This window comes from Rutidosis leptorrhynchoides, chromosome 1 (genome assembly GCF_046630445.1).
Source record: "Rutidosis leptorrhynchoides isolate AG116_Rl617_1_P2 chromosome 1, CSIRO_AGI_Rlap_v1, whole genome shotgun sequence".
Lineage (NCBI taxonomy): Eukaryota > Viridiplantae > Streptophyta > Magnoliopsida > Asterales > Asteraceae > Rutidosis > Rutidosis leptorrhynchoides.
The window spans coordinates 494,294,918-494,306,029 of record NC_092333.1 but is presented as its reverse complement, the minus strand read 5'-3'; the positions used below and the strand labels follow the sequence as shown (position 1 = coordinate 494,306,029).

The 11,112-nt window shown below is 34.0% G+C and overlaps 2 protein-coding genes across 2 annotated transcripts; both read left to right on the top strand.

The window, feature by feature from the left end:
* Positions 1 to 4,112: 4,112 nt before the first annotated feature.
* LOC139840821 (protein FAR1-RELATED SEQUENCE 5-like) lies at positions 4,113 to 6,321 on the top strand. The gene is made up of 5 exons (XM_071831068.1): positions 4,113 to 4,206; positions 4,678 to 4,689; positions 4,790 to 5,597; positions 5,838 to 6,096; positions 6,208 to 6,321. Exons 1-5 carry the CDS (start codon positions 4,113 to 4,115, stop codon positions 6,319 to 6,321), a joined length of 1,287 nt encoding a protein of 428 aa, XP_071687169.1.
* A 194-nt stretch (positions 6,322 to 6,515) lies between these two features.
* Positions 6,516 to 7,677, top strand: LOC139840812 (uncharacterized). The gene is made up of 2 exons (XM_071831060.1): positions 6,516 to 6,812; positions 7,102 to 7,677. Exons 1-2 carry the CDS (start codon positions 6,516 to 6,518, stop codon positions 7,675 to 7,677), a joined length of 873 nt encoding a protein of 290 aa, XP_071687161.1.
* The last annotated feature ends 3,435 nt before the right edge of the window (positions 7,678 to 11,112 follow it).

Sequence of the window (11,112 nt, the reverse complement as noted above, 5' to 3'; positions counted from 1 at the left end):
AAGACTGCCTGGGGTTATGACACCATTTGGGTAATAGTTGATCGACTCACCAAATCTGCACATTTCTTGCCTATAAAGGAAACGGATAGAATGGAGAAACTATTACGACTGTACATAAAGGAAATTGTTTCAAGGCATGGAATACCTATTTCCATTATATCCGATCGTGATAGTAGATTTACATCAAAGTTCTGGCAATCACTACAGGAGGCCCTAGGAACTCGTTTGGATATGAGTATCGCATATCATCCGCAAACTGATGGGCAGAGTGAAAGAACAATTCAGACTCTTGAAGACATGTTTAGGGCATGTGTGATCGATTTTGGAAACGGATGGGATAAATATCTACCATTAGCAGAATTCTCATATAATAATAGTTATCATGCGAGCATTAAAGCTGCACCATTCGAAGCACTGTATGGAAGGAAGTGTAGATCCCCTATCTGTTGGAACGAAGTAGGAGATCGACAATTAACTGGACCCGAGATCATCCATGAAACTACTGAGAAGATAGTGCAAATCAAGGAGAGATTGAAAACAGCCCGTAGTCGCCAAAAGAGCTACGCCGATGTCCGAAGGAAACCATTAGAGTTTCAGATCGATGACATGGTTATGTTAAAGGTGTCACCTTGGAAAGGTGTAATACGTTTTGGAAAAAGAGGTAAACTGAACCCAAGGTATGTAGGCCCGTTCAAGATCATCGAACGCATTGGACCGGTAGCTTATCGACTCGAATTACCACAACAACTCGCCGGAGTACATAATACATTTCACGTTTCAAACCTTAAGAAGTGTCTTGCAAAGGAAGACCTCACCATTCCTCTTGAAGAAATCCAAGTCGACGAGAAACTACAATTCATAGAAGAACCAGTCGAAATCATGGACCGTGAAGTTAAACAACTCAAGCAGAGCAACATACCAATCGTTAAGGTTCGTTGGAATGCTCGAAGGAGTCCCGAGTTTACTTGGGAACAAGAGGATCAGATGAAACAAAAGTACCCACATTTGTTTCCCGAGAACGCAAAATGGGTACAATTTTAAAATTTCGGGACGAAATTTATTTAACGGGTAGGTATTGTAACGACCCGGAATTTTCCGATCGTTCTATACTTATGAGATTAATATTTACATAAATTAAACCTTACCAACATGATAAGCAATCCAAACTGTTGAGACTTATATTTTTGAAAAGAGTTTTACACAACGTTTGACCGTCCAATTTGACCGATGATATCACGAACTATATAACACACGATAATTATACGATTATGTATATGTACATATCTATACATATTTAAAATGATTTAAGGATGGTTTAACATTTCATTGTGAACTAACAACAATGAGTTATAAGTATACTTTGAGACCACTAACTTAAGTTTTCAAAACGATAACTATATGTAACGTTCTTTGACATATATACTTACAATCTATAATGTGTATTGATTTATGTCACCAATATGATTTAAGTGTAATGGGCTTAATTTGTAACCAAAATAATCTTGATAAATATCGAACAAGTTTGGGGAAGTGTGGAGTGCACACTTGTTTGAACTTATCTTGATTATGACGGGGGTTCGGGGGCAGCGCCCCCGATAAGCGGGGTCCAAGGGGTGGCAACCCCTGGCGGGGTCCAAGGGGCAGAGCCCCTGGCTGGGGTCGAGCTGGACCCAAAATAAAAGCCCGATTTTGAGCTTCTTTTACCGTATCATACCCATCATCAATACGCATTTACTATTGGTAAATACACATCAAATCAATATTCTTATCAGCCTTAGATCTGCCCTAGATAAGAGGGAATCTTATTTGTAAGCTAGCATACATTATTACTCAAAAATTCGACACAATAATTTGTCCTTGTTCCCTCAACAACCAGACTGTCCTATAAGTATCACCATCACCTTGGTTTTTCATTTCATTCTTACAACCATCTTTCTCTAACCAAAAACACACTCTTAGGAACTCTAAGTGTTCTTCACAATCTCAGCAAATACTCATGAAGAACTAGCTTCATGAACAACCTATAATCATCATAAGAAAGTTTGATCAAGATTATTTTCTATCTTTTCCAGTAGCTTTATCCAAGTAACTTGAGGTAGTAACCTTATTCATAATCTTATTCGATTCATATTTATATAGCTATATTATTTTGTGTTATAAAATTTTTAACAACAAGAACATAATTTGAATGATTTCAAACCTGTTCGCAAACTAAATAGATCCTTCTAATTTGATTTTTAAAACACTTCAAAACCTGTAATATATCATATTATGACAAAATCGGATTAATCATATCTTGGCTAATTAACATAATATTTAATATATATTTACTTATGATTTAATTTTATATATTTCAGGACCACCCGTAAATAACAAGAGAAGATTAATCATAAGACCTCATGATTGTACGCAACACGTCATCTGACAACACGGTACTTTATGTACGCAACACGTCATTTGACAACATGGTACCATGGGTCGAGATTAATTCTGATCAATACGAATACGATGGGGTCTTTATTTATTTTATTGAGCAACTAATTGTGGACCATTAACAACAGACTGCTAACTACGGACTAAGAAAATATTAAAAGTATTAAAAGTATATATATATGTAACGATTACTTGAAAAGAAAATATGTTGATATATTATATATATGGTTAGGTTCGTGATATCTATCGAAGACCAAGTCGAGTTAAATACCTTCAAGGAAAAGGTGAGTATATAGTCCCACTTTTAAACTCTAAATATTTCGGGATGAGAATACATGCATTTTATGATTTATGTTATGGACACAAGTGATTAAAATTATATATTCTACGTTGAGTTGTACCACTGGCATATCTCCCTATAACTTGGTAACTACTATTTACATGCGGTATTGTAAACGCGAATCCTGTTGATAGATCTATCGGGCCTGACAACCCCAACCGGACTGGACGACCAGTATTCAACGGTTGCACAGTACTTCGTTTCGGTGACTACACTTGGTACGGTGTAGTAAGATTTCATAATAAAGGGAATATGCGACGTTGATTAAATGTTAAGTATGGTTATCAAGTGCTCAACAACTTAGAATATTTTTATTAAAACGTTTATATATGAAATCTTGTGGTCTATATTCATAACGCTGCTGGCATTAAACCTATATCTCACCAACTTTATGTTGACGTTTTAAGCATGTTTATTCTCAGGTGATAACTAAAAGCTTCCGCTGCAACATGTTGAATTTAAGCAAGATCTTGAGTATGCATATTTGTGTCAAAAATAAAACTGCATATCGGAGGATTTGTAATGTAAAATATGTTGGAAGTCGTATTGTTATTATCACATGTAAAGTTTGTAAGTTTAAGATTATCGCTAAACGATAATCATTATTATCTTGTTTAAACCTTGTATTTGTAATAAAAGTTATGGTTTGTATTGTAAAAACGAATGCAGTTTTTGAAAAACGTCGCATATAGAGGTCAATACATTGCGATGAAATCATATGTTATTGTATTCCTCCTTATGGTTAAGGTCGGGTTATGACATACACCCTTACGTACTTGACAAAACCACGAAGGCTATCGATCAAATCCCTCAAAACCCTAACAGGCTCCTGGCGATCGGCGATTAACGTTTCTCCGGCGACCGATCGGTCATCTGCAACCTCATTAACACCATTATAGCTCCGATTTATGATCATACGGTTCTAACAGATTTAACGTTGATTCGTAAAAGCAGTCGATCACTCAAAAATTGCAGGATATACGAATTCTTCTCAAAATCAATTGATATTCACCTTCAATTTAAGCAAAATGGAACTAGAAATCGATATCAGTAACGAAGAACAAATCGAAATCCAGAATGCTGAAGGTATGTGTATTTTTTCTTCTAATCACATGTGATTAAATTTGGATGAAACAGTATTTACTTTGAATTTGAGTAATTTCTTTGTCAATCACATGTAATTTCCAGTTAAAAATGATAATCATAAATAGAATGAAGACAGAAACTGAACTGTTGTAAATTTCAAGTTAGTCAATCACATGTGATTGAGTTTAATGATATGTATTTTGTTTCATGATCGTTTCACTGCTGCGAATCAAATTGTCCAATCAATTAATCAATGGAAGAAGAATACGAAGCAATGGAGCCAGAAAACGAACCAATTGAAGTTGAATACGAGATCAGTGATGAAGAAATTATAGATAACGCTACAGGTATGTTTTTTTTCCGTATTGGATCACATGTGATTGGGTATTATGATGATACATTACTGTGATTTAATACCTGTGATTATACTGTGATTGTATATATTCAATCACATGTGATTATCTTTATTTAATCACATGTGATTTTGTTTTATGTTAATACCTATGATTATACGTATGATGAAATAAAACATATTGTAAATTTTTTTGTATTGGATCACATGTGATTGGGTATTATGATGATACATTACTGTGATTTAATACCTGTGATTATACTGTGATTGTATTTATTCAATTACATGTGATTATGTTTATTTAATCACATGTGATTTTGTTTTATGATAATACTATATGTGATATGTATATCTGTGTCTCTTATCATGCACTTGTTTCTTGTTAAAAATCACTTGTGATTGTTAAAGTCATTTGTCATATGAATCAGTGAATAACAGTTAAATCACATGTGATTGTCTTTATTAGATATGAATGAGTGTAAGTAACATATTAGTCACTGATCATGTGTTAGTTGTTTAAGTTATATTTAGTGAACATTTAAATCACATGTGATTGTCTATTTTTTTTTTTTGGACAGGTATAGATACACCAATAGTAGGTACAACACGTAAAAAAGAAACACCAGGTGGTTCATTCTATTATGCACCAATCGTTGATGAGAGTTTACTACCAGTAGTTGGAAAAAATTATGGAACACTTGAAGAGTGTGAAAAAATGTATAGGTTATACGCGTTTCATGCATGTTTTGACATACGAAAGTCAACTCAAAAGACTACAAAATCTGGGTTGGTGAAGCAGAAATATTACTTGTGCAATAGAGGTGGTGTGCCAATGCAAGTGAACTTTGACACATTGCAAAGTAGTAAAAAGCCAATTAGGAAAACCAACATGGAATGCACCGGATGTAGGGCTAGGGTTAAATTCGATTGGGTGTATGGAACTAATACGTTTATACTGTCCGACTTTCAAGAACACCATAATCATGAGTTTCTACCCCAAGAGTACCGACATTTAAGTAAAGCGGAAAGACAGATGAAGTATGCAGAGCAGTTGTTTGTATACCATTCGTCAGTGTCAAATATTGGTCCAACAAAAGCATACGAAGTTTATAGCAATATGAAAGGGTCTGAGAAAAATGTGCATGGGACTGTAACTGATTTCAGAAACTGGAGACGAGATTTGAATGTTTTTATCAATGGAAGTGATTCTCAAATGCTTGTTAACAAAATGGAAGAACCAAAGAAATATGTTCCTGGTTTTTCATTTGAGTACAAGCTTGAAAAAAGTCAACTACATTCAACTTTCTGGGCCGATGAAGTTGCAAAATGCAACTACAAGGAGTTTAGTGACATAATATCATTTGATGCAACGTATAGAATGAACAGGTATGTTTTCTGGCTCACTAGACTCTCTAATCACATGTGATTGACATGTTTTCTGGCTCACCAGGGTTTGTAATTACTTGTGATTGTCATGTTTTCTGGATCATTAAAGTTTACAATCACTTGTGATTGACATGTTTTCTTGGCTCATTATAGTTTATGATCACATGTGATTGACATGTTATTTGGCTCATTACAATTTCTAATCACATGTGATTGACATGTTAATTGGCTTAATGACAGGTACAACATGAAATTTGTACCATTTACTGGCATAGATAACCACCATAGGTGTGTCACTGTTGCTGCGGGATTGATCAGGGATGAAACAGCCGCGAGTTACACATGGCTTCTTACATGTTTCATGAAGACATTCGGGAAAGAGCCAAACATGATAGTGACAGATCAGGATAAATCAATGGCGATATCGATAAAAGCAGTTTTTAAGACGGCAAAACATAGACTATGCATGTGGCACATTATGCGAAAGGTGCCATCAAAGGTATGAATATTGTTATCAAACAACAAATGTATTTAATCACATGTGATTGAAATGTTTAATGATACATGATTTGCTTAATATGAATGATTAAAAAATGATATGTAATTACAGATTCAAGAAGCAATTCCTACTATTGAAGATGAAGTAGAAAAAGACTTCAAGAATAGACTTAATAAGCTTGTTTGGAATATGTATATCGAACCAAATGTTTTTGAAGAAAGATGAGAAAAGTTGATGCACGATTTCTCATTGAAAAATGATAGTTGGTTCAAACATATGTTTGATATTAGATCAACTTGGATACCAGCATATTTTATCGACACTGAAATGTTTGGTTTGATGCGAACTACTTCAAGATCTGAGAGTGAGAATGCTTTTTTTCAAACTTTACAAGATCTGCAGCAAATCTGTTAACTTTTATGGACGGCTTTGAATCTGCAATGTTAAAACAGAGGTCAAAGCAAGAATCTTTGGATGCACAGACAATCAAGAAAAATCCAAAATTGTTAACTCAGCTGAAAATTGAAAAGCATGCATTAAAGATTTACACACATGCTATTTTTACAATCGTTCAAAAAGAGATTTATGAAGCATTGTATAGCTGTTTATTGGATAAAATGGACAAGGAGGAAGAAACGGAAATCTATGTTGTTAAAGAGGAAAAAGAGAAGACAAAAGAGGGTTTGAATGAAGAAAAACAATTCTTCCATTACAAGGTAAAATTTATTTACATCTATGTTTATGTTTATAATCACATATGATTGCTGATTCAAAAATGTAGCCACTTAGATCAGAACCTGAGAAAAACATTTACATGTCTGTTTATATATGTAATCACCTGTGATTGGCCAATCCAATCAAAATCTTTTTATCAATCACATGTGATTGATAATATATATTTTTTTTAAAGTACTTCATAACAGCAATGACGGATCAATGGTATGTACATGTAGACACTATCTACGATATGGTCTTCTGTGTAGACACTGTTTTTGGGTTTTAAAGAACAAGAAAATAGAAGAAATCCCTGAAAAATACATAATGAGACGTTGGAGAAGGGACATAATACCACCCGAGTTAAGATCAAGGAGAAATAGATATGGCAATGAAAACATAGTTGTACAAGATTCTGTTAATGAAATTACCTCAGTTGTTTATGATTGTGTGGAACTTGTAGGCAGTGATGAAAAGATGCTAAAAGTGGTTCTTAAAAAACTTAAATTGTTGAAGAAAGAAGTTGAAGCTCAAGTGCCAAAACTGTCAAAGAAGAAAGATGATATAATTGGAAACATGATTGGAGTTTCAAAGCCTAGTACAATAGAAATACAAAACCCACCTGTTGGGAATTACAAAGGATGTGCAAATGATAAGCGTCTAATGAGTGAAAAAGAGAAAGCAATAAAGGAAAGCAAAAAGAGAAAGTTTACTTGTGGTAAATGTGGACGTGACGATCACAATCAGAGGACCTGTGACAAAAAAAAAAGAAAGCAAAAGAACAAGCAAAAACTTCAGAAATCTGAAGTTACTACTAAATTATTTAACGATTTTTTTATTTTTTTATTCTCTTTCGTACAATTGTGAAATTCCGATGTTCATATGAAATGCTTGAATTACATTTTTTATGTTTTTATTTTCATATAATTTTGAGGTGTTTCAATCATATGTGATTAGATAAGCCAATGAAGAATCACAAGTGATTGGTAGATAATGAATACACAAGTGATTGCCAATACAGAATCACAAGTGATTGTGTAATAATAAATAACTGATTAAAAACACAAGTGATTAACAATGTGGAATCACAAGTGATTGGTGATTAACAATGAAAAACACAAATGATTTCCAAATACAGAATCACAAGTGATTAATAATGCAGAATCACAAGTGATTGGTGGATAATGAATAAGTGATTAAAAACACAAGTGATTGGTAATGAAGAATCACAAGTGATTGGTAGATAATGAATAAGTGATTGCCAAATACGGAATCACAAGTGATTGGTAACGAAGAATCACAAGTGATTGCCAAATACAGAATCACAAGTGATTGGTGATTAACAATGCAGAATCACAAGTGATTGGTGATTAACAATGCAGAATCACAAGTGATTTCCAAATACAGAATCACAAGTGATTAACAATGCAGAATCATAAGTGATTTCCAAATACAGAATCACAAGTGATTAACAATGCATAATCACAAGTGATTGGTAGAGAATAAATGAATGATTAAAAATACAAGTGATTGTCAATCATAAACCATAGTATTACAAGTGATTAAAAACCATAGTCCATACAATGTGATTTACCATTCAACAAAAACATAGATATGCTAAAAAAATATGATTGGCATGCTGAATCACAGGCATGTAGAATCACAAGTGATTAGCATGCTGAATCACAAGTGATTGGCATGCTGAATCACAAGTGATTGTACAGTACGATATATGTACCTAAAATTTAAAAGTTAACTTACAATGATTGATGTTGGAAAGAAAAACTTTGTTCGGCAGGCTGGATCTCTATACCTACTCTCGTGGTTTAGTATAAAACTCCAAATATCAATCACACCAGCCTCAATATATAAATCAGGACAAAGTGATTCCATCGTGACACGATGAACATTCCAATAGGCATTTTTAACTTCAAATACAAGATCACTAAAAAAATACAATAAAACAGAATTACTATTTGTCAAATACTGATTCTATGTTTGATTAATAACATGTGACTGCAAAACATAAGCACTTGTGATTGACTAATATAATCACATGTGAACCAAATGATATAAAATACTATTTAGATTAAGAAAAAAGTATAGAAAACTCACCAAGCGTTTCTTTGTATTGAAAACAAATCCATAGCCAAAGCTAGTTCGGAGTTAGTCAACAAGTCCGAAACTGCAGTCAACCTATTGACATATGGAGAAGCCATAACAACTTTCGTAGATCTCATAACAGTTTCTTTTTTCCCTTCTTAGACTTCTTCTCCTCACTAACCTCCTCCTGAGATAAAAGATGAAAGGTTGGAGGGGTTAAACTGTTAAATGTTGGGGTATTATGAACAGCTAACATTGGAAGACTATCCAATGTTGTGGGTGCATTAACAAGTAAAGAAACAATTTCACAACATTCAACAACCTCGTTAACATTCAGATCAAACCATTGTGTCAAAGAAGCTTGCTCTTCAACATCTACATCAGAATTATCGGCACCTTCACAAATTTCTTTTACAACATCTTCGGGACCCTTACCCTTACCCTCATCATCTTGATCAAGCCGTACAACTTCTTCATTGGAATTTGCTTCAATCTCAGTTTCATGACCACTAACCTCTTCTTCTTATTCTTCTTCTTCTTCTTCTTCTTCTTCTTCTTCTTCTTCTTCTTCTTCTTCTTCTTCTTCTTCTTCTTCTTCATCATTATCACGCTTTTATTTATCCTCATCATCATCATCATCATCATCATCATTAACATCATCATCATCATCATCATTAACATCATCATCATCATTAGCAGCCTTCTCCTCGCACTCAACCATCTTCGAATCATTTTTAACCTTAATCTCTCTATCCTCAGCCTTCTTCTCATCATCCTCACACTTCTTTTCAAGCTTCTCATCAACATCACCATCATTGATTCTAAAAACTTGCTTCAATCTACTTTGATAAGATATCAAAGTCTTCTCATTTGGAAATTTTGATAAACCTTCAGTTATTTTCTTCAACAGAAATTGTTTCAAGTCATCAACCATTTTGAATTTCTCGTCAATGACTTGAAAATATTCCTGCAAATAATATGAAAAAAGGTTGGAATAAGTATGAAAAATCACAAGTGATTCAATCACAAGTGATTGGCATAAATTCAATCACAAGTGATTAGCATGCAGAATCACAAGTGATTGGCATGCAGAATCACAAGTGATTGGCATGCATAATCACAAGTGATATTAATAAGTATGAATGAGTTTAAAAAATCATGCAGAATCACAAGTCATATGAATGAGTTTAAAAAATACCTCAAGTAGACCAAAATTATCATTGTTATCTTCAATTTTTAAAAAGCCCTCTCCATCTGCTTCTGGATCATACTTTGGTGCAAGTTCCAAAGTACCAAATGATCCAAGTGAAGCCTCTTTGTTTGCACGAACAGTAATGGCACCTTTCCAGTTCTTAAAAACTGGACGTCCACGAACAACAGGAAAGAGATCAAACTTGGTCCTGTCCAGATATAGCAGCTAAGACAAAAAGAGTAAAAAAATAATAATTAAAGTTATTAACCAAATTGTCAAAATAGATGTAACAAGCATAAAAACAATGGAGAAGACAACTCACAGAAAGAAAGGTAGCAGCACCATTGTAGACACTCTTCTTGGGAAAGTTTCTGTTCCAAAATTTTTTGCTATACTTCAATGAATTAAGAAGATAACTACACCAGTTGATGCTTGATATAGCAACATCATCAGCCAGCCTTGTCAACACATAATCAGTCAACTTCCCTTTTCTTTCACACGTAACCATCGTGTTCATGAATAACATTATAAAATTCATCTCAAAAATGCTATCGACTTCAGGTGAGCTCAGAATCAAATTACAAAGTGTTGATGAACGGTAGCTCATACCTTCTTCAAACTGAGCCTTCCATCTTTTAACAAAAGCACTATCAATCTTAATTTCCAAAGAGACTATGTCAACACCATCTTCTTCAATTCCAAAGACGTCTTTGACTGCTTCAGCATCAACTTTAATATCCCCTTTTCTCGTTCGTATAACCATAGCATCACCATCAAAGTTATGAACAACATAGTAAGCTAGGTTACCGGGTAACTCATTTATGTTGAAGCCAATTAAAGAACTAAACCCAAGTCTACGAACACATTCTTTTTGCTCAGCGGTCAAAGAGCACATAACCTTCGCAAATTGCGCAGGAGTGGTCCTAAGCCTGAGAGCAGGCAACTTGGAGCTTTCAGGTTTATCAACAGCAACACCACCTTTTCATTTCAGTTTTGGTTTACTATCT